Raw genomic sequence first — 26,070 nt, 5'->3', positions numbered from 1 at the left:
GAAACTGTTGGGTGCCTCTGAAATGTATCAGGGAATCCATTGCAATAAAAACACTCAAAATGGGTCATCCCAAATTCCAGCAACCGGGAAACAACATATCAGTAAGATTCCCAGGGGCATTACATTTCACTTTTAATGACATTGTGTGACCACATATCCCATTTCTCTCTATAATTAGGGCTCATGGATACCTACCTTCATGTGACTATATAGAGCAGACTTTGAAAATATTAACTTAGATTGATGCTTTTGAACTGTGGTGCTGGAGAAAACTCTTGAGAGTCCCTTGGACAGCAAGGAGATCCAACCAGTCCATCCTAAAGGAAATCAGTCCTGAACATTCATTGGAAGGACTGATGCTAAAGCTGAAACTCCAATACTTTGGCCACCTGACTCGAAGAGCTGACTCATTTGAAAAGACCCTGATGCTGGGAAAGATTGAAGGCAGGAGGAGAAGGGGATGACAGAGGATGAGATGGTTGGATGGCATCACTGACTCAATGGACATGGGTTTGAGTAAACTCCGGGAGTTGGTGATGGACAGGGAGGCCTGGCGTGCTGCAGTCCATGGGTCGCAAAGAGTCAGACACAACTGAGTGACTGAACTGATTATTTAATACTAGGGTGAAGTTGATTTAAATTTGAATACAGAAATCACAGCCAAAGCCTTGCTCATCTCACAACACAAGTGTAGCAAAAATTAATCCTATGGGACTGTTGTCTGATGTCTGGCCAGCAAAAGAGGCTGACACCTAGTCTTTCAGTTAATACGGGGATGATGAAATCAACATCACAGTGTAATCTAAATGACATCATGCTAGGATCAGTTTACCTGTTTAACAACAAAACAAGTGTCCCACCCCTGCCTTGGCTTCCCCAACCTTGAGTATGGTGACTGACCTGGGACTCTGGGACTACATTTCCCAGAACTCCCTTCTCTGTACGGTCCTGGGTGAACATTGACCTCCTGGCAGTCCAGTGGTTAGGACTGACCTCTCTTATGGCTGGGACCTGGGTTCAATCCCTGGCTGGGGAACTAAGTTTCCACCAGTCACGTGGCCAAGAAAAGGTAGCAAGAAGGAAAACGGCAGATGTGTTTTTATGCTCGGAAGGTTGGAGCAGGGCCCCTGCAACAGTGAGTGCCCACACACACTGTCGCCCATCTACCAGCTTGCCTTGTTCTGGGCTAACTACTTACACAGCTCCCTGGGGAATGGCACCTGTCTCCCTCGAAAATCACCCACGGTGTCCAGGTTGGCGGTGGGGAGACAGTTACACCTCCGGTTTGTATTTTCTCTCCTTCACACCAAGCTTTTTTCTCCTCACCCACGTGTTGGGCTGACCTGTAGGTGGCTCTCGTCTCAACACCAGGCGCAAGATGACAGGCTTGATGCCTCCTTCTCACTCCTGCAGTCACGTGAAGCCTGCCTGATCCTCTAACAAACCCCTCATTCTCTACCACTCATGGCTCTCCCGCTTATCCGGATGGAACCCTGACACGTCATGGCTGGGTTCCTTGTGGTCTTAACCTTGGAATTCAGGCAAGTTTCTCAAACCGTAGTCCTGGGTCATTTCCGATGCAGCAAGAAATACGTACAATTAAACTACTGTTTCCTGAGCCCTTACTATGCGCAAACACTGCGCTCCCTGCTTCATGTGTATCAGCTCACTTAATCTCATTACACAGTTCAGAGCCCCCTTCCACGCTGGTTGACTTTGATCATCACCGTTTGGTGGTTCAGAGTCCTGCTGCGTCCAGTAATAGCCCAGGCTTTGGCATTTGGGACTGTAGACCAGGACCCACTGCTCTCTGGGGTGACCCTGGGTGCCCTGTCCCACTTTCACGGACACAGCCTGGGACACAGGAGGTGCCTATTAAGAGCGTGTTTCCCCTCTTCCACACCCTCAGTCTTGGCATTAATCACTGCCCAAACGGAAAAACTTCGGCCCTATCCAAGAACAAAGAATGAAGTCTGGCCTCAAATCTCTGCCTGGGGACTGGGTCCTGCTTGCCTGTTGCAGTCCCAAGTGTTGACCCCCGAAGCAGTGTCTGGGCTCAGGGCCACTTACTAGGATACCCCACCCCTTACTAGACATTCACTCCATTTGGGAGTCGCTTTGTCTGGAACCCCTTCCCCATCAAATACCCTTCATTTGCCAGACCGAGGTGGCTGCCTTCCTTGGATGTATCCCTCCTGCATTTTAAGCATGTTGTGAGCTAGGGGACAGTATTTTTAACTGTGATTTCTTTTTCATGTGTCCTTTGTTTTATACCCTTAAAGAGGAATAATTTGAAAAATTGTTTCCCAGTCAAATATATAATCATGAACAATTTGCTCTGTAGGAAGAAGGGAATGGCAGGCACCCTCAGATGGATTAAAGGACTCCTAATTACTTACACCTGCAGAAGCTGTCACTTCTGTAGGGTGTGCAATCAGCTGCCCAAGTGTGTGCTGGGAAAACGTGATTGTTTAAGCCTGGGGCACAGCTCAGAGCCCGCCCAGACTGAGGCTCTCCTACCGGGGTCAATAGCCCAGCGTGGGCTCTGCAGGCATTTGTTAAGGTGTATTGCATGCCTGGACATAAAAGCAGGTGGCCGAGCGAGCCTACACGCCTGTTCCACATGCAAACAAGTTGTGACCATTGAAAAAACAGAATCCTTCTTACTTTATGATTGTGAATTCTCTTTTCCAGCTGAGTCTGGTGGTTCACAATGTGGCTGGCACGTTAGAATCACCAGGGAGACTCTACAAACCCTGATAATTGTACCTAGACCAAGTAAATCAGCCTCTTTTGAGCCGCAGTTTTATCTTCTTTTTTAATTGGAGGAAAATTGCTTTATAATGTTGTGTTGGTTTCTGCTGTACACCAAAGAGAATCAGTCATAATTATATATATTCATATTCCCTCTCCACATCCCACCCCTCTGGGTCATCACATGCTGGGCTCCCTGTGTTATATACCAACTTTCAACAACTACTGTGAAATGGAATATTTCCTGCCGAATCAGTAAATAAGGATGTCACATCATTGTGATTTCAGGCTTCCAAACATAAACTTCTGAGTCCAAGGGGCACCCAAAAGGGAGAACAATGCCTGAGATCCAGCAGCTGTCGGCTGCCGCCACTCCCTGCGGTAAGTGAGGACCTAGGATGGGAAAAATAAAAAAGCAGGATGCTGGCCCTAGACAGCTGAGACGCGTATGAAAGGAGTGACGTCAGTGAGATCACTGAATCACTGAGATCACTGCTTGCATCTTCCCATACCTAGACGAGCGCTAAATTCCTTAGTTTCAGGGATCTGGTTTTCCTTAATTAACAATAATCTCTAATGTCCAGAATACCTGCCCCCTTTGCTGCCAAACCTAAACTGCCTCCTCCGCCTGCCTCCTCAGTTCTCTCAGTGTAACTTGCGATGCTGTCTCCCAGGCTTGAAGTCCTAAGAATGACCACCAAATAAAATGTAACTCTCAACTTCTGGGTTGTAACTCCTTTTTAAGTCAACACCATCTATTTTACACACGATAGTGGATATACTTCAACACTGCTTTCTCAGTTCATCCTACCCTCTCCTCCCCGCCCCAACTTGTCCACAGCAGGGCCGAGTAATACTTCTTTGTAAATATGTACTACATCTTCTTTATCCATCCATCTGCTGATGGACATCTAGTTGCTTCCATGTCCTGGCTATTGTAAATAGTGTTGCAATGAACACTGGGGTGAATGTGTCTTTTAGAATTGTGGTTTCCTCCAGGTATATGCCTAGTAGTGGGATTGTGGGGTCATGTGGTATATTTATTCCTAGTTTTTAAAGGAATCTGCACACTGCTCTCCATAATGGCTCCATCAGTTTACATTCCTACCAACAAAGCAAGAGGGTTCACTTTTCCCCACATCCTCTCCAGCATTTATTGTTTATAGATTTTTTTGATGATGGCCATTCTAAATGGTGTGAAGAGGGGCCTTATTGTAGTTCTGATTTGCATTTCTCTAATAATGAGAGTCCCTTGGACTGCAAGGAGATCCAACCAGTCCATTCTAAAGGAGATCAGTCCTGGGTGTTCATTGGAAGGACTGATGCCAAAGCTGAAACTCCAATACTTTGGCCACCTCATGCAAAGAGTTGACTCATTGGAAAAGACTCTGATGCTGGGAGGGATTGGGGGCAGGAGGAGAAGGGGACGGCAGAGGATGAGATGGCTGGATGACACCACTGACTCGATGGACGTGAGTCTGAGTGAACTCTGGGAGTTGGTGATGGACAGGGAGGCCTGGCGTGCTGTGATTCACGGGGTCGCAAAGAGTCGGACACGACTGAGCAACTGAACTGAGCTGAATAATTAGAGATGTTGAGCATCATTTCGTGTGTTTATTGGCCATCTGTATGTCTTCTTTGGAGAAATGTCTGTTTAGGTCTTCTGCCCATTTTTTGATTGGGTTGTTTTTCTGATATTGAGCTGTATGAGCTGCTTATATATTTTGAAGATTAACCCCTTGTCAGTTGTTTCATTTGCGTCTTTTCATCTTGTTTATAGTTTTCTGTGCAAAAGTGTTTTATTAGGTCTCATTTATTGTTTTTATTCCCATTAATCTAGGAGGTGGGTCAGAATCTTGCTGTGATTTATATCAGAGTATACTGCCTATGTTTTTCTCTAAGAACTTTATAGTTTCTGGCCTTAAATTTAAGCCTTTAATCCACTTTGAATTTACTTCTATGTATGGTGTTAGGACGGAGAAGGCAATGGCACCCACCCCACTCCAGTACTCTTGCCTGGAAAATCCCATGGACACAGGAGCCTGGTAGGCTGCAGTCCATGGGTCGCTAAGAGTCAGATACAACTGAGTGACTTTGCTTTGACTTTTCACTTTCATGCATTGGAGAAGGAAATGGCAACCCACTCCAGTGTTCTTGCCTGGAGAATCCCAGGGACGGGGGAGCCTGGTGGGCTGCCGTCTCTGGGGTCACACAGAGTCAGACATGACTGAAGTGACTTAGCATAGCATATGGTGTTAGGAAGTGTTCTATTTCATTCTTTGACACATAACTGTCCAGTCTTCCCAGCACCACTTATTGAAGAGGCTGTCTTCAAAGACTCAAATTGTCTAAATGACTATACTACCCAAAGCAATCTACAGATTCAAAGCACTTCCTATCAAATTACCAATGGCATTTTTCACAGAACTAAAACAAAAAAAATTCACAAAATGTATGGCAACAGTTCAGTTCAGTTGCTCTGTCATCTCCAATTCTTTGCCACCCCATGGACTGCAGCACGCCAGGCTTCTCTGTCCATCACCAACTTCTGGAGCTTGCTCAAACTTATGTGCATCGAGTTGGTGATGCTATCCAACCATCTCATCCTCTGCCGTCTCCTTCTCCTCCTGCCTTCAATCTTTCCCAGCATCAGGGTCTTTTCCAATGAGTCAGTTCTTCACATCAGGTGGCCAAAGTATTGGAGCTTCAGCTTCAGCATCAGTCCTTCCAATGAATGCTTAAGGTTGATTTCCTTTAGGATTGACTGGACGGATCTCCTTGCAGTCCAAGGGACTCTCAAGTCTTCTCCAACACCATAATTCAAAAGCATCATTCTTTGGTGCTCAGCCTTCAGCTCTCACATCCATACATGACTACTGGAAAAACCATAGCCTTGACTAGATGCACCTTTGTCGGTAAAGTAATGTCTCTGCTTTTTAATATGCTGTCTAGGTTTGTCATAGTTTTTCTTCCAAGGAGCAAGTGTCTTGTAATTTCATGGCTGCAGTCACCATCTGCAGTGATTTTGGAGCCCCCCCCCCCAAAATAAAATCTGTCACTGTTTCCATTGTTTCCCCATCTATTTGCTGTGAAGTGATGGGACTGGATGCTATGATCTTAAGTTTTTTGAATGTTGAGTTTTAAGCCAACTTTTTCACTCTCCTCTTATTTTCATCAAGAGCCTCTTTAGGTCCTCTTTGCTTTCTGCCATAAGGGTGGTGTTACCTGCATATCTGAGGTTATTGATATTTCTCCTGGCAATCTTGATTTCAGCTTGTGCTTCTTCCAGCCCAGCATTTCACGATATACTCTGCATATAAGTTAAATAAGTAGGGTGACAATATACTTGAGGTACTCCTTTCCCAATTTAGAACCAGTCTGTTGTTCTATGTCCAGTTCTGTTGCTTCTTGACCTGCATACAGATTTCTCAGGGAGACACTAAAGACCCCGAATAGCCAGAGCAATCTTGAGAAAGAAAAATGGAGCTGGAAGAATCAACCTCCCTGACTTCAGACTATACCACAAAGCGACAGTCATCAAAACAGTGTGGTGCTGGCGCAGCAACAGAAGCATAAACCAATGGGCAGCAGTTTCAGAAGCTCCTCGGGCGATTCCAGTGAGCTGCTGGGTTTGAACACCGGTGCTCAACCAGTGGTTCTCAAGCTTCAGCTGCATCAGAACCACAGTGAGGGCTTGTCAAAACCCACGCCAGAGATCAGTAAATGCAGAGAGTGTTCAATACTTTGCATGTTTCATATAATGTTGTCAGTGCTCAAAACAATGAATTCCTTTTGCATCAGAATAGGTAACCTTTTTGTTTTTGCATATACAACAGGCAGTATTGAATGTTGTCATCATTAGCTAATGTAGTCATTTTTACGAGACTGTTTCATTCTCATCCTTCAGGTCTCAGAAAAGGTATCAGACTGAGATGCCTTCAGTCTGCCCTTGAGAAAGGCAGTTGTATCCCATCACCTGGGCCCTAAACACAGCCTGTTCTCTTATTTCCTCTTGTTGCAGGTAAGCTCCATGATGACAGAAACCTACCTGGCTTCTTCATAGTGGCAAGCATTCCACAGACCCCTGCTGAATGTGGGTCTGTTGCCCCCACAGAGCAACCCTGGGAAAAAGGCACCATTATGGCCTGTATTTCACAGACCAGGGCATAGAGATACACAAAGACTAAGAAACCTGTCCAAGATCACAGTGGAGGAACTGAGATTCAACCCGTGTCCTGACCAGAGCTGGGCTCTTAAACCACTATAAGAATTACCATGTCTTAAGCAGCAACCTTCCTTCCCAGCAAGAAACTGAATCACTCACCTAAGAATGTCAGCTATATTTGCCTTACTGCCACTTAATCCAAAGCTTATTTTTTCCCAAGTAACTATTAAAAATCCAGAACCAATACCCATGTGGCCAACCTGTAGTAATAGTGGCAACCTATTTAAAAACTGTATTGTCCACAACAGAAACCTACCTCCAAAGTCCCAAAGCAGGTTAAAGATTTTCCATCTCATATATAATCACATTACAAAGTACATAATGCTGGTATTTAGGGGAGGAAAAATCACATGAAAACAAATGGATGTGAATAATCTGACTTTATTCAGCATGCTAATAGTTTAAACTGGTAATAAATTAGTATATACAGTTATCAAAAATATTGGGGGCTTTCAAGAAAAGGGTTTCTGAATGTGTACACTGAATTATCTGCAGAATCCTCTGATGTGGAGTTACTGAAGAATGAAGTGTCTTCCTCTGTAAGTCATCTTAGTGTTTAGATTAGAAAGGTTTCGATTACCATTCCAGCTCCTGCACACTACGAAGCCTGAAATTACAGTACTGAATTTAGAAATCCCCGGATTCAGTCTCCCGATTTTAACAGACGAGGAACCCACTGGTCTTGCCAAAGATTACAAAGCTAGCAGGTCACAGAGCTGGATTACAAATCAGGCCTCAGAGGGGCTCTGAAATGTCTGTGAAGCTAAGCAAGGGACCCCACAGAACCCTAGTTACATCTGCAAGACCCCTGGTTTTACCTTCTGCTTAACATAGGATTAAATCCTGATGTGTTCTTTGTGGTTAACCAATGTAGTGACTCAGTTGCTTTCGGGAATGAAATCATGCCTGTGATCACATTCCTGAATATCACTCATCACCAGTGCCACTGGCTTGTCTCCTGGGACGTTTGGACTTGGGCACCTTTTCTTCCTGCTCTTACGCTCACAGCAGAGGTGACATTAAAGATGTCTGTTCTTATTTGAAATTCATCATTGGTTATCGGTATCTACCAAACCATCAGATCTGAGTGTGGGACAGTCTTTTTCTCTTTGTAATTCATCCCCACCAGTTAGCACACACCCTGCTCTGTTCACTTGAGCCACCACTGGTTTCAAAGCTACTGTGGATGACTTCTGGGGTGTCGGTGTCCCCGACAGTGATTTCTCAACATATCAAGAACACACCGTACACTTCATATAATGCACCAAGCAGTTTTGGCATACAATTTTTGGTGATTTACTTCTCAGTCTAATGGCTTCATATAGCTATGCCATTGGCAGGAGAAAAAAGGCCACTGGCCTGTTTTAATTTAAACCCCCAATGAGTGTATAAAACATACATCAGTTAGTAATAAAATGCTCACATTCTGGCAAGCTATTTTTCTCATTAATTGCAGGAGCCAATTCCACAACAACCCACCAGACATCAGTTAATTTTATGTACACACAACAAAGGTGTGTACCTAAAGGGAAATTTGGAATTTCCATGCAAGTGATTCTATTTCTTGCTACTCTCATGGCTGTGGCAAAGAAGACCAATGGTCTATCTTTGTATTTTTCTTTTTCTCCAGGGTAACAATTCTCTGCAAGAGTGAATGTATGTGTGGCTATAGCTTATAAAGGCTTACTGTATATGCCCTTGGGCTTTCCTGGTGGCTCAGTCAGTAAAGAATCTGCCTGCAATACGGGAGACCTGGGTTCGATCCCTAGGTGGGGAAGATCCCCTGGAGAAGGGAATGGTAACCCACTCCAGTATTCTTGCCTGGAGAATCCCCATGGACAGAGGAGTCTGGCGGGCTGCAGTCCACGGGGTCAGAAAGAGCCAGACGAGACTGAGCGACTAAGCGCAGCACATATCTGCCCTCAGGGCATATTTAATTAGAACAGGCATCTCATTTTCAAGTTCATCCTTAGTAAATACAAGGGCTGTTATCAAAGCTTTACCTTTTAGGACTAGTGACTGATTTGGTAGTAGTGCTGAAAGCACAGCCACCAGCCACGAAGACTTGACGTTAACCCGTCTAGAGTAAAATCTCATTAGCCTTATCGAAAAACAAATACACACACAAGAGGCCAGATACAGAAATATTAGTTGCACTGATCTCGAAAAAGCACTCAAGCATTTAATTAAATAACTAAGTAGGCATAGTTTTCTCTTCTCGTTCTGTTACCAGTTTCACTTCCTTTGGCTGTTTTTTATCTTGTCCTGATTTTCAAGGAAAACGCAGAATATTGATAAGGGAAGTCCATATCCTTTGACTGTTTTGTTTTTTGACTTTTCTTCTTAACTCACTAACTTTGTGAGCTCAGTATATTTTTTCTTTGCACCACCACCAGGACCCAGTATATGAAGCATAATGAAGTGGCACGTTTAACAGAACACAGATCCCTGACGAAGGTCAGCGTGGTGAGGGAGTAGAAGGCACAGTCCCAACAGACTAGAGGCAACTGACTTCCTTCAGTTTACAACAGCAAAGAGCTGACGTCAAATTGCATAGAAAGGGCTGATTTAAAAAATCTTCTTAAGTGATTAAAATAAAAATCTTTTTAAGTTAAAGAAACCTAATGCTTTGAGGTAGATGATGCTGTTGTCAGATAATGAAGTAATAGTGTAAAGATATAAAAATAAAACTGAGGGAAAAAAGCACTGATTTGAAATTATCTTCTTTTATGTTTGGATGGAAACACTTCCAATTCAAGGTTTTGAGCACAAAATCCAGGCATGTCATGTGGTGGACTTGCTTCTTCAATTGGAGGTGAACTTGGCACCCGATGGAAAGAATCCAGACTCTCATGAACAGCAAACCACAAAAGGACTGTCCCCGTAAAGAAGCCAGTGACTCCGCATTAGACTTTTCCAGCTTGCCTCATTCCCCAAGTTCAGGTTTTAGAACCTAAAAATCTTCTTCAGCATTTAACTAGTTCTTTGTTGGTGGAAGGGGCTGGGACTGTCTCTCCACACGTGAACTGATCCTAAGACAGAACAAGAAATTACATTACTCACTGAGTGTCTGTGTCACAGATGCATCAATAGTAAGATTTCATTTTGTTACACAGTCAATCTTGCTCTGTTAAGTTTTTCCTTTGCTCTATGACTTCATCCTTGGTCAAAGTCAGCACCAGAAATATAATCTTGAATAATCTTGCCCAGTTTTTAGACCCAAATTCATATTTAATGCACCATATTATTATCTTAGGTGGCTCTAGTAGTAAAGAACCCACCTGCCAGTGCAGGAGAGGTAAGAGACGTGGATTTGATCCCTGGGTCTGGAAGACCCTCTGGAGGAGGGCATGGCAATTCACTCCAGTATTCTTGCCTGGAGAATCCCATGGACAGAGGAGACTGGCAGGCTACAGTCCATACGATCACATAGGAAGACACGACTGAAGTGACTTAGCACGCACGCACCTTACCTTATAAACAAACATGTCCATCTTCACTACAGAGCTCCCACTTCTTGGAAATCACATTTACAAAACACATGTTTTAAGGTTCTGTATTAATCACTACTTGCACTACTACTTCTCCAATATTTGGTCACTCAAATACCTGTTCTCTTCAAATTACTTGTTCCAACTAAAGTGGGTAGCTCTTTATGTTTCCCAACACAGATAATCTGTAAACTAGCTACTTTGTAAATGAAGTTCAACCTCTGATGATTTCTCCTGGCTTATGCCAGCCACCCCCAGAAACCTCTGCCTCCCAGGTTACCCCTCATCTCCTGTAGTCTGACCCCTGTTAAGGACCAGCCTTATTCTGTCCCTGGCAATCTCTGACTCCTGCCCAGCACCTGGAACCCTCCCACCATGCTCTTTGGAACTTATGGTCCACCATCAACATGAGGCTCCATGTTCTCAACCTCTGAAAACAGCCTTCTTGCTCTAACACAGGGGTCTCAATGGGTGGTGGGAAGGAGGTGTTACTTGTATCTTTGGGGACATCTGGCAATGTGTAGAGACGTTTTGGGTTGACATACTGAGGGCTGCCACTGGCACCGAGTGGGGAGAGGCCAGGGATGCCACTCAGCAGCCTCAGCGCACGATCACCCGCCTTAAGGCCGCAGTCTCTCCTCACAGCAGCACTCGTGCTCACCCTTGTCTGGTTCTGTTTCTTCAGAACACATTTAAATCAAGAATAAACCAGTAAACGGCTAAAGTACAGTCTAAGTTACAGCCTGTTTCTGTCAGGAGTCTGTCTTGTTCCCACCTTGCCTATAAGCACTTTAGAATTTATCCTTAAGAATGTTAAGCACTGTTATGGGACAACTATATCTCAACAACAACAACAAACACAACAAACTCAGAAAATACAATGTTAAGTCTCTTAAGACTCCATTCAAAGTACTGACCAAAAGCTGGGGGTGAGGGGGCACTCACAACATTTGTTTTCTATTGTCAACATCTTTGGATGAAAACAACAGGACGTTAAAGACTAAAATGAAAATTGTAAAATTCCAACTATGGCACAGCTCAAACAAGATAATACAGAGTTCTGTATATAAGTCAGGTAAGAGATACTATAAAACTGTTCCTTTCAAAATAAGTCCAGGAACTCTGAACGATTCTAATTACTTATTAAATAATGGAGGAATAAAGACTTTCAATTAATCTTTATGATCATTTTCCTGTTAAATAAGTAATCCCAGTAAGATTCATTAGATAAAGAACAGTTTATTGCCTTCTCCAAAAAAAGTTAATAAATTGAGCTTTTAAAATTTTCAGTAACAATATAATACAAAATTTTAATTTGCAACTGCTTATGAATGGCTCTCGGAGAAGGCAATGGCAACCCAGTCCAGTACTCTTGCCTGGAAAATCCCATGGGCAGAGGAGCCTGGTAGGCTACAGTCCATGGGATCCTGAAGAGTGGGACACGACTGAGCAACTTCACTTTCACTTTTCACTTTCATGCACTGGAGAAGGAAATGGCAACCCACCCGAGTGTTCTTGCCTGGAGAATCCCAGGGACGGGGGAGCCTGGTGGGCTGCCGTCTATGGGGTCGCACAGAGTTGCACACGACTGAAGCGACTTAGCAGCAGCAGCAGGAGCATGAATGGCTCTTTAAAATTCATTTTAAAATATAGCATTTTCCTATCACACCATTAGAAAACAATCTCCTGCACTTACATATCACAGGCAGACTGCTCAAGGTTCTTGCAACCCTCTCCCCCCCCTGTTTTAAAACCTGACTCCTTACCTTGTCATAAATCACCTTTATAATGAGAGAGCAGCTAGGGCAGGTTGCCACATCTTCCCCATTCTCCAAATCTTCCTATAAATAAAATTAAACACCGTATGGGTCAGCGCAGCCTTCCCTTGGTGATCTCCTCCTCCCCAACCCTCTCACTTCTGTGGGCAAGCTCCTTGGAGGCTGGCCTCCCCACAAGGCAGTTCAGTTTAGTCGTGTCTGACTCTCTTCGACCACATGGATCGCAGCACACCAGGCCTCCCTGTCCATCACCAACTCCCGGAGTTTACTCAAACTCATGTCCATCGAGTCGGTGATGCCATCCAACCATCTCATCCTCTGTTGTCCCCTTCTCCTCCCGCCTTCAATCTTGCCCAGCATCAGAGTCTTTTCCAAGAAGTCAGTTCTTCACATCAGGTGGCCAAGGTATTGGAGTTTCATTGGAGTCCAAGGTATTGGACTATTCATAGTCCTTCCAATGAATATTCAGGACTGATCTCCTTTAGGATGGACTGGTTGGATCTCCTTGCAGTCCAAGGGACTCTCGAGTCTTCTCCAATACCTCAGTTTAAAAGCATCAATTTTTCGGCGCGCAGCTTTCTTTACAGTCCAACTCTCACATCCAAAAATGACCACTGGACAAACCCACAAGGCACGTGAGGACCAAAAGCACCTCCCGAGAGAAACGCCAGCCCCATTCTTCCCTGGAAGCGTCACTTGGGGAAAAAACACCCAGGAAGGTGAGTCATGGTTCAGTCGTCTAAAAACCCACCCCCACCTCGGAAGACAAAAACACACTCCTTCCTCCAAAACGCATCCTAGGGAGGGGAAGCTTGAGCGGCGGGGGTTGGCGAGAAGACTGGTACTCGCTGCCATCCACCCCCTCCCCGCTCTCCTCAGGCCTGAGAGAAGACCAGAACCACAGACGGCGCAAAGTACCGACTCTGGTAGAATTCAGAAAGGGATGACAAAAGGAAGCGGATAACTCTGAGCCGCGCGGCTCCGCGGCAGGAACTCGGCAGAGCTAACACGCGCCCGCTCCGAGGAGCCTCCCGTTACCTTGGTGATGCAGAAGTTATCCCCACACGGGCAGGGGTAGAAGTAGGTCTCCGAGTCTTCGTCGTATTGGAAGTCCTCGATCTCCACCTCATCGTGAAATACCGCCATCGTCACTGGAACCGGCACAGGTCTCTCAGCTTCGCCGTCCGACCCAGGCCGGAGCCCCGGGCCAACTTGGCTGTCGCCCGCCCACACGGGAGTCTTCACAGAGCACCCGCGCGCGGAACCCCCTTCCGGCCCACGGAGGCCCGCTTCCGGCGCAGAGACAATGACGCAACTCCGGGAGTCAGGCCAAAGGGGTGACCGGGCAGCGGTCACCATGGAGATGGCGGCTCTAGGGGGCGGAGACACGGGCGAATAGGACTCGCGGCTCGGGGTCGATCGAGCGTCGCTCCGCCCATCGGGCGACAGCAACCAATGGCATGTGGGTTTCTCTCACGCGCCTGTGCGTCACTTCGGGGACGCCGGAAGCTCTCCAGAGCCGGGGCGGAGCTTGGCGCTGCGCGAGCGGCTGGGTCGGCGCGGGGGTGGCGGCGGTGTGGAGACTCCCGATTGAGGCGTAGTGTCCCGTGTCTCACGTCCGTGGGCCTCAGGCCTTAAGCAGACTCCGTAGGAGGCCCCGGTCGGCCTAGGTAGCGTCAGCCCGGCCCTTGGCGCCGCTGGCGGAAAGCGCTTTGCGGGGTGAGAGGCGGCGGCGGGAACTGCTCAGCCACCTGGACCTCCCCGGTGAGGGACGGAAAGCTGAGGTCTTGATTCACCGAGTGACTTTAAGCTCCGAGCGGCGCGTGGCTTGTGATCGGGCCGCGCTCGGCTGTCCAGGTACAGCCCGGCCTCTCCCTCAGCCCAGCTTCTCTTCAGAGGCCCGTGAGGTGTGTGGTCGAAAGGACCAAGCGAGGTCTGTTACGCGGGGTTGACGCTCAGTGTCATTCTTCCACCAGTGCTGGGAATCTAGGTGTCATTCATTCCGTGTTAGTAGTCTTTAAACGGAGATACAGAGAGTCAGATGTCTTGACCGAAATCGCACATCTGGAAAATGAAGAGCCTGGCTGTCCCCAAAGCCTAGGAACGAATGACTTAACTGGTGTTGAACCACAGGTCCGGGAATTGGTGATGGACAGGGAGGCCTGGCGTGCGTGGGGTCGCAAAGAGTCGGACACGACTGAGCGACTGAACTGAGCCGAACCACAGATTCTTCTTTGAAAGAGAAATGGAATCAGCACGCAGAGTTATTATAATACCATGAGGCCTTAATATACGTTAAAGTGAAATGAAGATAAAAGGTGATACGTCTTGTGTTGGCAAAGTGGGGTTTCATGGGAGTTTTGCTCTATCACTAAGTATTTATTCAAATCTTGGTAGAGTAGGAAGGCAGTGGGGAAAAGCCCTATTGAAAAGCAGATCTGGGCTCAGAAGATGACTGTTTGGATCTGGGAGCTGGATATTTATGTTCTTTGGCTTTATTTCCTCTTCTGACTGAAAAAGAGTTGGATTAGAGATGATTTACAAGACTCCTTTCAGGTCTAACATTTTACTTTTGCGTGGAAATTGCGAGTTTTACGTGGTTCAGCAATCACATGTACCATATTTAATTTATGTTAACATAATACATATGCATAATAAATATGTACACTTCCCTATGCTTATTTATGCATGAATTAATTTTGTGTGTGCTGAAGTTCCAGCTGGTTTAGCTCCTTTAAAGCTTGAAAACCTAATGGTAAAGGAGTCTTTGGGAGATAATTTGGAAGTTACATTAAAAGGGTTTATAGAATATGGCAGAGGCCTCACAAACATTGTGTTTTCCTTAATTGGAGATCTAACCAGCAGTTGGAAAGTGTTTGTTAAACGTTTGTTAGACTCATTGCGGGTTAACTGGACTGATTTCTGCTTTGAGCAAAGGAGCAGCAAAACCCTTTTGGTAAAGCCTGTGTAGTTCAGAGGCTGCTCGCTGTGTCTGTGAGTGAAGTGAAAGTCGCTGAGTCGTGTCCGACTCTTTGTGACCCCATGGACTATTCTCCAGGCCAGAATACTGGAGTGGGTAGCCTTTCCCTTCTCCAGGGGATCGTCCCAACCCAGGGATCGAACCCAGGTCTCCTGCATTGCGGGCGGATTCTTTATCATCTGAGCCACAGGGGAAGCCTTTGTAGACCAGGATTTTCCCAGGGAGCCTCTTGGAGAGAGGAGGACAGAGTTGATAGCGTCAGAATTATAGTCCCAGTGATCATTTTGAGGTCGGGAATCTTTTTGTTCTTTAGTACTTCTGAGCATAAGTACCTCCAGAATAAAGGTGAGTTGTTTTTGAAGGTCCGGAAATGGGTGCATATTTGGTTCATGGAAGTATACATTGGTAGACCTTTTAGGAAGCAGTTTGGGTCTGTCAAAAACAATTTGCTGAGGAATTTTGAAATCTGAAGTTAGTAATCCTAAAAGTTACAGGAGTTGTTGGGTGATTTTTCTTTATAATTTCTTTGTAATTTTCCAACTTTTCTTTGAGTATGTATTACCTCAAGTAGAAAAAGGAAGGTGAACGAGCCACTTTGCTAGTAGTAGTTGACACTGCGTGCCAGACCCTGTACCAAGTGGTGTTTAGATGCATCCTGTTATTAAAACAACAAGGCATAGGTTTCACTCCCATTTTCAACACTGGGAAACCTGAGGGTTTAGAGGCTTAGGTTTAGACACTTGCGTAAAAGGGCCAAACTAGTGAATGGCAGGAAGCTATGGTGAGAACTCGGGCCTGGCTGAGCCCAGAACTGGGTCTTCATGACCTTCAGTACCATCTGTGATCTGATGGTGCTTGAAGCGGAGCTGGGTTAAACAGACAGCTCTGGCAGTCTAAGAGGGCTCAGATTTTCCTTAGAGTGGGGCCGGTTCCCTTGAGACATGACTTGGGGGTCCCCTTGGCCTTGCGTGCTGCTTTCCTCCTGCCATCTGTTGCCGCATCCCTTGTTGGGCCAGAGCTGGGTCCCCTTATGGATCTGTCAGTTGGAGTGCATACTGTGCTGAAGAAAGTAAAACTGTAGCAAAACCCGGGATGCGTTATTTTACGCCACCCAGCGTTTGTGAATAAAACGTAATAGTGACTGCTGAACTACATTTATTCCTAGAAAAGAGTGGACACGTTTCATAATGAGATATCTTTGGACTCGGAGTATGACAAAAGCAAGTTTAATAGTAGCTATACGGTCATTTGTGATCACAGATTTAATGGTTTAAAAATAAATTTTTAAAAATCGTACTGCTGCTGATTTGGAAAACAACAGTGACCAAAATTCTTAGCATGAGATTGAATTTAGAACTAGGTCACACTTAGGTCACAGCAGCTGTGTTTTATGAGTGTTGTTGTAGGTCGGGCTGGGCAGTTGTGTTTTTGGCACATAACCCGCTGCCTCTCTAGATTGGGTTGTTTTAGTGATCCTCCTGCGTGCCAGGTGTTTCCCCAGACATGTACCCGTTTCAGCAACCCAGTGAGGTAGTCTTGGCATTTCCATTTAAAAAGGGGAAGAGGTGACTGGCCCAAGGTTGAAAGCCAGAAAGGAGTCAGATCTGAGCCTGGTTCTGCTGGTTCTGACTCCAACACTCTGCAGTAACTTGTATTTCACTCGGGTCCCCTTTCTGAATGCCAAGAACCCCTGTGCCTCCTCACCGGCACCTGGGATTCTAAATCGGCAAGTGCCGTGCAAGCTCTGAGTTTATTTCTGTGTGTCCCTGCTCTTTGAGGCATTCTTGGTTATTTTTTCTTTCTCTCACTGCCTGCTCACACGTCATCCTGTCTCAGCAAGTGATAGGGCTCTAGCTTCAAAATCTAGTCCCTGTTCATCTGTCTGTCTTATTCTGTCTTATTTAGTTTTATTCTGTCTGAGCTTAGCAGGGCACCTTCTAACTGAACTTCCTGCTTCAACTCTTGGTCTGTTCTTTTCAAGGCAGCTGGAGTGACCCTTTAGTGTGAGTGAGATCACGCCCCTCCCCTGGTTTGTTCAAGCCCTGCAGTCGCCTCCCTTCGCCTTTAGAAGGAGGCCTGCCCCCAGCCACGGCCTGCCGTGGCCTGGCACTGTCCGTGCTGTGGCTCATCTGTCCCGGGCCCTGGCTCTCTGCCCTGCAGACAGGCTGGTTGTGCTCTGTCTCACACCAGCCTTGTTTCTGTGCTGGGGCCTCTGCTCCTTTGCTCTGCACTTGTCCTCATCGTCAGGTCTCAGCTCAGACTCCTTGAGAGAGACCTTTCCTGATATTCCCCAACCTCCATCACTCTTATTTCCCTTGCACACTTACTGTAATCTGTGTCTTCTAGTTATCTGTTTATTAGCTGCCGTAGACATTGTGATAAAAGCTTCGTGTAACGGCAGAGGCCTTGTGTCTGGCTCTTTGTTGTGTCTCTGCAACCTAAAATAGTGCTGGATGCCCCAGTAATTGTTAAATAATTTGAATGTACTTGTTGAACAGAAACTAGTATAGTTCATTTTAAATCTTGAATTTAATCTGTTGCTTGTAGGACTGCTTAAATGGCTATATGTTTCATTTAGTATTTATGATACTTTTCTCTGTTTCAGAAATAAAATAACTTTTTGGTGAGGTAAGGCCCAAATGAGGATACAAACGTTGATGGAATGTTCTTTTTTGTATAGTTTTGAAAATTACTTAATATATATTAATTTTGTATAGTTAATTAATGTTTACATTGAATGAATAAAACCATTGGACACATTTCAAGATACGGATAGGTGTTTTCCTTTTTGTTTTGTATTGTTTACTTTATTTTTTGAATGTGGCATTGTTTTAATTTTGTTTTAATTGAAGTATGAGTACATGCATGCTCAGTTGTGTCCTGTTCTTTGCAGCCTCCTGGATTGTAGCCCCCAGGCTCCTCTGTCCATGGAATTCTCCAGGTAATAATACTGGAGTGGGTTGCCATTTCCCACTCCAGGGGATCGAACCTGCATCTCTTGTGTCTTCTGCATTGGCAGCCACCTGGGAAGCCCTTGTTGAAGTCTAGTTGATTTACAGTGTCCCTTAGTTTCAGGTGAACACCACAGGGATTCAGTTATATTATACATACATGTATATGTATCAGATTCTCTTCCCTTATAGGTTTGTACCTAATACTGAGTGTAGTTCCCTGTGTTATATGATAGGTCCTCACTGGTTACCTGTTTTATATATAGTAGTGTGTATACGTTAAGCCCAGGCTCCTAACATATACCCCCTCTTCTTTGGTAACCATAAGTTTGTTTTCTGTGTCTGTGGGTCTGTTTCTGTTTTGTCGATAAGTTCGTCTGTATCATTTTAGATCCGTGTGTAGGTGATACCATATGCCTGTCTTTCTCTGACTTCACCTAGTTGTTAATCTCTAGGTCCATCCGTGTTGCTGCAAACAGCATTATTTCATGCTTTTTTATGACTGAGTAATATTCCATTGTGTATTTTATGCACATTTTTATCCATTTCGTCTGTCAGTGGACACTTAGGTCACTCCCATGTCTTGGCTGTTGTAAACAGTGCTGCAGTGAGCACTGGAGTGTGTGTATGTTTTCAACTGTGATTTTCTCCAGGTACATGTCCAGGAGTGGGATTGAAGGATCATATGGTAGCTCTACTTTTAGTTTTTTAAGGAGCCTCCATACTCTTCTCCATAAAGGCTATACCAGTTTGCATTCCCACAGACAGTGTAGAATGGTTCCTTTTTCTGCACATGCTCTTTAGCATTTAGTATTTGTAGACTTTTTGTTGATGGCCATTCTGAGTGGGGTGAGGTTGTACCTCATTGTAGTTTTGATTTGCATTTCTCTAATAATTAGTGATGTTGAGCATCTTTTCATGTGCCTTTTCTGCTGTCTGTGTGTCTTTGGGGAAATGTCTGTTTAATCTTATGCCCATTTTTTGATTGGGTTATTTTTTTTATGTAGAGCTGTTTGTGTATTTTGGAGATTAAGCCCTTGTGGGTCAGTCACATGGTTTGCAAATATTTTCTCCCATTCTGTAGATTCTTTTTATTTGGTTTATGGTTTCTTTTGCTTTGCAAAAGCTTTTAAGTTTAATTAGGTCCCATTTGTTTATTTTTGTTTTTATTTTTATTACTCTAGGAGACAGATTTTAAAAAATCTTTCTGCTATTTCTGTCAAAGAGAGCGCTGTCTATGTTTTCCTCTAGGATTTTGATAATATCCAGTCTCACATTTAGGTCTCTAATTCATTTTGAGTTTATTTTTGTGTGGTGTGAGGAAGTGTTCTAATTTCATGCTTTTACATGTAGCTGTCCAGTTTTCCCAGCACCACTTATTGAAGAGACTATCTTTTCTCCATTGTTTGTTCTTGCCTCTGTCATAGATTAATTGACCACAGGTGCCTGGGTTTGTTTCTGGGCTTTATCCTGTCCCATTGATCTGTATGTCTGTTTTTATGCCAGTACCCTACTCTTTTGATGACTGTAGCTTTGTAATATAGTCCAAAGCCATGGAGTCTGATTCCTTCAGCTCTGCATTTCTTTCTCAAGATTGTTTTGGCTTTTCAGGGTTTTTTGTGTTTCCATACAAATTAAAACATTTTTTTTTTCTAGTTCTGTGAAAAATTCCATTGGTAATTTGATAGAGATTGCATTGAATCTGTAGATTGCCTTGGGTAATATAGTCATTTTGACAGTATTGATCCTTCTAACCCAAGAACATGGTCTATCTTTCCGTTTGTGTCATCTTTGATTTCTTTCATCAGCTTCCTATAGTTTTCATAGTATAGGTCTTTATCTCCTAAGGTAGGTTTAATTCCTGAGTATTTTATTGTTTTTCATGTATGGTAATTGCAATTCTTTTCTTACTTTCTCTTTCTGATCTTTCATTGTTAGTGTATCAGAATGCAACAGATTTCTGTGTATTAGTTTTGCATCTTGGGACTTTACCAAATTCATTGATGAGCTCTAGTAGTAAATTATTTAGTATATATTAATTTTCTATAGTTAGCTAATACTTTCATTGAGTATATAAAGTCACTGGATGTGTTTCAAAATATGGATGGGTTTTTTTCTTTAAATACCTTATTGCTTTAGAAGGCACTTTGAACACAGTTTGATAAAATACCCCTTATTTACCAGTAGGTGGCACTCTTGGTCATGGTTACTATTGTTAAAAAACAAGATTGTAGAATTTTAAAGAAAACAGCTTTTAAAAATTAAGTTTTCTTTGTTTTCTAGTTCAAGTTGAGCAGTAGATCAAACAGGATAATCACTAAAAGATGTGTCTTAGATGAGGCAGCTTATTGTAGCAACAGATGTCCAAAACAGTGTGTCCATATTTGCCTGCACGTCAGTTAAATTTTGTCAGGGAGGTTGGGCCCAAATGACATGTACCTGTTATCAGCCCAGCCACTGGTCTGGTTGTTCATGGGGTGGAGACCCTAAGCAGCAGGAGATACAGACGGTTCAAGAAAGATGAGGGGGCGTCCCTGGTAGCTCAGCGGTAAAGAATCCACCTGCAATGCAAGAGACGTGGGTTTGATCCCTGGGTCGGGAAGATGCCCTGGAGGAGGGCATGGCAACCCTCTCCAGTATTCTTGCCTGGGAAATCCCATGGACAGAGGAGCCTGGCAGGTTGTAGGACATGGGATCGCAACAGAGTCGGACTTGACTCAGCAGTGAAACAACAAGAAAGATGAAAGAAGCAGCAAGAGAAACAGATGAGAAGAGTGGGAACATGAGGAGGAGTGGATGGAAGGGGGGCGCCATTGAGAGTAGCTTGGCTGTGAGGTGCTGCTTGCCTGTTACAATGAGCCTTTGCTTTTACTGCTAAGAAACAGGAGTGGTTTCCTTTTTTTTTTTTTTTTAAATAAGTTTGTTTATTTATTTATTTTTGGCTGTGCAGGGTCTTGGTTGTGGCTCAGGGGCTTTCTCTGGTTGTGGGTAGCGGGGGTTGTGAACATGCTTCTCGTTGCGTCGGCTCTAGGAGCACAGGCTTCAGTAGTCATGGCCCACAGGCTTAGTTGCTCCTAAGCACGTGGAATCTTCCTGGACCCGGGATTGAACCCACGCCCCTGCATTGGCCGGTGGACTCCCATCCGCTGTGCCACCAGGGAAGTCCCGAGATGGTAGTGCTTTTGAACAGCTTCCCAAACATTGTTCTTACATGTTGTCTCTGCTGTTGAAGGACCTCGGTGAGAGTTTCAGTGGATGGTGCTGTTTCTGCTCCAGCCCGTGTGTGTGCCAAAGGTCTCGGTGTGATTCCAGGACCAGAATATTGCATGTCAGCCAGCCAGCTGTACACTTAACGGCTCCTAAACTCTCATGGACCTCTGAAGTAAGTTTTGCCTCTTTCTTTCAGTGACTAATATACCATTTTGGGTTTAGCACATTCAGAGGAGAGAAGCTACGTTTTATGTGAGGTGGAAAGAGGCCTTTCACTTCTTTCATTTTACTAGAGAGAAAAATGGCAAGTAGCGTGTTTATCCACAATGGCAAGAAATAAATCTTTTATCCGAAGACCAGTTAGAAAGCAGTGGCTTTTTAATATGATTTGGTTGTAACTCAACGAATTACATATGATAATTGTCACCTCTCAATTTATTTACTTTTATTTCCTGTCTGGATCTTCTAAAATAGCTTCAGGCTCCCCAAGGTCTTTGTCTTGTTCTTGTGGCCCCAGGGCCTACCACATGATGGACTCTTACTAAATATTTGTCAAATGAAGGGCTAAAATAGTGAGTGTGGTGTAGAAATGTGGCACACTTTCCTTGGAGTAGGAATGTAGACTTCACTTGAATATTTTCTAACATTGTATTTGTTACAATTCATTTATATAGTACCTCCCAAAGAGCTCTGGAAATAGCGTTCACATACATTTTCATTTATTCTGAAGTCAACTAAGATAGGAAAGGACACATATATATGGCAATATAACTTGTTAAAAGTGGCCATCCTAAGCAGTGGGCTATCGTGCTAAGTCACTTCAGTCATGTCTGACTCTTTGTGATCCCATGGACTGTAGGATTAGACACCTTTGTCCTTGGGATTCTCTAAGCAAGAGGGGAGAAGGCAATGGCAACCCACTCCAGTGTTCTTGCTTGGAGAATCCCATGGACAGGGGAGCCTGGTGGGCTGCCGTCCATGGGGTTGCACAGAGTCGGACACCCTGAATCGACCTAGCAGCAGCAGCAGCAGCAGCAGCAGCAAGAGTACTGGAGTGGGTTGTCATGCCCTTCCCCAGGGGATCTTCCCAGCCCATGTCTTTTATGTCTCCTGCATTGGCAAGTGGGTTCTTTACCACTAGCACCACCTGGGAAGCCCATGTAAGCAAAGAAGGATTTAAGAATTAGCAGAGAAAAAACAGAGTGATAGGAAGCAAAAAAAAAATGTCGTCTGACTCCCGATCAGTGGTTTTCCTGATAGGCAATAGTTTTTAGAATTTGATGTGTTGGAGAATCTTTCTGTTTTTTTTTTTGTTTTTTTTTCTTTAAACTTGTTATTGAAATTTGACATGTAAATAGAAGTACATAAATCCTAAGAAGACTGCTTGGTTGAATTTTTAAGACAAAATTTTGGGGGAGCAGTTTTAGGTTCACAGCAAGATTGAGGGCGAGTGCAGAGTTTCCCTTCCACTCCCTGCCCCCACACATGCACAGCCTCCCCACCGTCCACAGCCCCCACCAGAGTGGGGCCTTAATCTCCGACCTGTAATTGGTGAACCGGCACTGACTCGGAGAGTCCTCCCACGTCTCACAGCACGGCCTGCTCTTGGTGATGTATGTTCTGTGGGTGTGGACAAGCGTATGATGACGTGGATCCATCATTACAGTGCCATTTGGAGTATTACCGCTCTGAAACTCCTCTTGTGTTTGAGGAATTTTTTTCAAAATGAAAATACCCATATAATCAACATTCAGATTAAGAAACAACTTTGTCACGGTCACCTCGCCATGGGTGACTGCTAATTTGATTTCCAACTCACAGATTCATTTTTTTCCTGCTTTTGTACTTTGTATGACTGGACTTGTAGACTAGGTGCTTTGTGTAGGTGCTTTTTTGAGTCTTTTCTGTCATTCTTTTCATTTACTGAGGTATTTGTGTTACTCATTTATGTTACTGCCTGTGGTTGGAGTCTGTTTATTCTCATTGCTGTGAAACTTTGAAAATTTGTCTGCCCTTTTCTCTTTATCTCATAAGAAATATTGCAGGCTTACGTGGTGCTCTGGGCAGAATGTAGTTACTAGGCAGTTACAGAATCTGCTGTCCTCTTCTGTGATAGCGTAAGGTCAGTGACATGAGCTCGGTCAGAGATTTTGGAAACCGATAGAGCACAGGAATATTTGCCAGCACCGATAATCACTGGTGCACATGCATGGTGGGGGTCAGTGGGCTCAACTCTAAATAGCAGGAGCAGTTTTGTCAGGGTGGAGCTAGGTCTTTAATCATTTTGCTGTTAGATCAGCTCGTAACATCAGCAACAAAAATCCAAACTCTTCTTCACTGGCCCTAAGACAGTCTGATGTTTCCCTCCTTTTTCTTGGAATGTTGTGACTTTGAGTTTGCTGTCTGCCAGGAAGCACCATGGTGGTCGTGATCCCCAGGCTGCTTCGAGGCTCTCTGGGCACCATCTGCACTCAGGCGGCTCCACTGAGATCAACACCCAGTGCGTTGCGCTACTTCACTCGGAGCAGGTGAGTGGTCACCTTCAGTGTCGTTGCAGCGGGTGTTCAAAGAGCCCCGACCTGCTGAAGACAGTGGGAGGCAAGTCATAGCATCTTCCTTGACTGTGCCTGCTGTCAGTGGGGCGTACGCTTTAGTTAGTGTATAGACTCCGGGGCTGTTCTCCAGGGTCCATAGTGCTCCATTGTACCCGGGACAGCCAGTCACATTGTGTGCTGGGCGGCGTTCCTCTCCAGTCACAGGTGCTGGATAGTCACAGTAATTAATACTGCAATTAATTTTTAGGAGGATAATACTTAATAACCTAATTTTACTTTTTATTAAAGTGTAATGAAATCCAAAAGGAGACCTGATCACTTGGAGAGAACTGCAGATGTCGTTCGCCAGGAGGTTTGTATCTCGGGCCAGGGCAGGTTCTCCTAGCTTGCAGTCTGCACACGGTTAGGCCCGGCTTACCACAAGGGCTTTAGATGAGCTTGAATCCCTTTGAGGGACAGTCCGGGCAGGTTTGTTATATTTCTGTCCAGAACTTCTCCAAATGTGACTTGGGACAACTGATTTGAAAAGATGATAGCCAAATACTCCAGTCATTCCCTTTAAAGTCAGAATGGATGGATTTGTTTCTGATGAAGGGAGTGTTGTAGCAAAGGAGGGAACTGGCCTCACAGGCATAAGGTTTAGGGTGCTCTTTTAGGAAGAGATCTTCCTTTAGAGCCTAAATTTTATGAGTAGCTTGCCTTTTCTTTCTTTTTTGGCACCATGTCTCAAAGTCCTTGTTCCTCTCCCTACTTTAGAACAACTTATTTCATCAAAAGGGAGAAAGCACTGACATCTGAGAAAGGAGGGTGAATGAGCTCTCTTACCTTCCCATGTGCAGATTTTCCTCCATATTCAGACCACGGAAGGGCTAATCCACCAACCCGAAGGGGTTCACGGGCTGGGGAATAAAGGATCCTCACCCGTTACCTCCGTGAGTAACCCCGTTTTCTTTTAAAAACATAAATTAGATATTTGATTTTTCTTTTGAATGATTCTTCAAATACTTGGATTGTGTTTAGCTTAGTTTTATAGGTATTTTTAAACTAATGGTTAAAAAACTATATTTTATATACAGAAGGATTATCTACTTCTATAAACATGGTCAGAAATTGTATTGTTGCTATCGTTTAATTTTTAGTGGTAATAATAGAATTTAATATAGGAGAGCATTATTTGGGCTCCACTTTTCAAGCTTATTCTGCTTTCAGAAAACTGCTTTGGGACCAAGAGTGGTGCATTTGTGGGTTCAGCTTTAAGCGCGTGTGTTTTGAGGAGTCTGTGCAAAAGTAGTTCAGCACAATAGATTCGTGGATGTGTAGGAAAATGTGCTTTTCCCACTGATGGTAAATCTGAAAATACTTTTTCTGGTTTGTTGAACACACAAAAGTGCTGATTCTGTAAATGTGATATTTGTTAGTGCCGGGGTCCAGCCCTGGCTGATCCAGGGTATTTGAAGCGGGGACGGCGTCGGCGAGGGTCAGGATACAATAGCTTCAATTAGATATTAATTAAAGATATAAAGAGTAATAGAATAAGGATAGCTCAGTAGGAAAATTCAGTGGAGAAAAGAGGCTGAGTAGCTTGGTTTATGTGGGAGACCAATAAAACTTCAAGACAAGAAGTTTGCACCACTTATGTAGGCCGCAGGCATCCTTCCGTTCTCCCGAAGGAGAGGAGACACTGAGGCCTCCCTGGTCGGATCTTAGAAGCCCAGGCATAATTAGTAAGCATGGCGGGTTCCACGCTCCAGATGGAGACTCAGCCAGAGTGAGAGAGAAAGAGACATGGGGAGACCAGTATTTCGAGAAACTGATCCCCTTTCTTTATTTTCCATGGTCTACTTTTATACACTGAGATGTTATGCAAAAGTCACATGGGGTCAGCAGTCCTGACTTTTATCAAAGTCAGGTGCTTCATACAAATGTATACAGAGGTCTTAGGGGTGTTACATCATCTTCTGGCCAGGGGGGCCTGCTGACAATTTATGACCCTCTCCTTGTGACAGTGGTCAGAACACTTTTTTCTCCAATGGTGATTATTCTTAAAACAGACGCCACCCAAATAAAGTTACATTCCTATAGGGTGAGGGTGTAGTAGGTTTTAGTTAAGGAAAGAATTTACTTAG

At 44.5% G+C, this 26,070-nt stretch overlaps 2 protein-coding genes across 4 annotated transcripts in view; one reads left to right on the top strand and one right to left on the bottom strand.

The window, feature by feature from the left end:
- Positions 1-7,344: 7,344 nt before the first annotated feature.
- On the bottom strand, positions 7,345-13,749 carry DPH3 (diphthamide biosynthesis 3). 2 transcript variants are annotated; one of them, XM_005896320.3, is made up of 3 exons: positions 13,287-13,749; positions 12,237-12,311; positions 7,345-10,011 (listed from the first exon to the last, which is right to left on the bottom strand). In XM_005896320.3, exons 1-3 carry the CDS (start codon positions 13,605-13,607, stop codon positions 9,946-9,948), a joined length of 462 nt encoding a protein of 153 aa, XP_005896382.2. In that variant the 5' UTR covers positions 13,608-13,749; the 3' UTR covers positions 7,345-9,945. The 2 variants fall into 2 exon arrangements, with proteins under 2 accessions (XP_005896382.2, XP_005896383.2); XM_005896321.3 differs by lacking the exon at positions 12,237-12,311.
- A 35-nt stretch (positions 13,750-13,784) lies between these two features.
- The window catches only part of OXNAD1 (oxidoreductase NAD binding domain containing 1), a 51,905-nt gene continuing 39,619 nt past the window's right edge, over positions 13,785-26,070 (top strand). Inside the window, exons 1-5 of one of the 2 annotated variants that reach the window (XM_070377115.1) lie at positions 13,785-14,566; positions 21,412-21,561; positions 23,800-23,917; positions 24,233-24,296; positions 24,784-24,876. In XM_070377115.1, coding sequence (XP_070233216.1) covers positions 23,808-23,917; positions 24,233-24,296; positions 24,784-24,876 — 267 coding nt within the window. In that variant the 5' untranslated portion in view covers positions 13,785-14,566; positions 21,412-21,561; positions 23,800-23,807. The remainder of the gene's footprint in view (positions 14,567-21,411; positions 21,562-23,799; positions 23,918-24,232; positions 24,297-24,783; positions 24,877-26,070) is intronic. The other variant, XM_070377117.1, reaches the window with a different exon arrangement.

Source organism: Bos mutus, chromosome 1 (genome assembly GCF_027580195.1).
Source record: "Bos mutus isolate GX-2022 chromosome 1, NWIPB_WYAK_1.1, whole genome shotgun sequence".
Lineage (NCBI taxonomy): Eukaryota > Metazoa > Chordata > Mammalia > Artiodactyla > Bovidae > Bos > Bos mutus.
The sequence above is the reverse complement of the archived record's forward strand: the minus strand, read 5'-3'. Positions and strand labels throughout refer to the sequence as shown.

Coding starts and splice junctions, on each gene's coding strand:
- DPH3 (XM_005896320.3), bottom strand. CDS start 13,607: ATGGTGACCGCTGCCCGGTCACCCCTTTGGCCTGACTCCCGGAGTTGC. Junction 12,312..13,286: donor ATAACTTCTGCATCACCAAG/GTAACGGGAGGC, acceptor TTTTATTTATAG/GAAGATTTGGAGAATGGGGA. Junction 10,012..12,236: donor TAAAGGTGATTTATGACAAG/GTAAGGAGTCAG, acceptor GTTCTGTCTTAG/GATCAGTTCACGTGTGGAGA.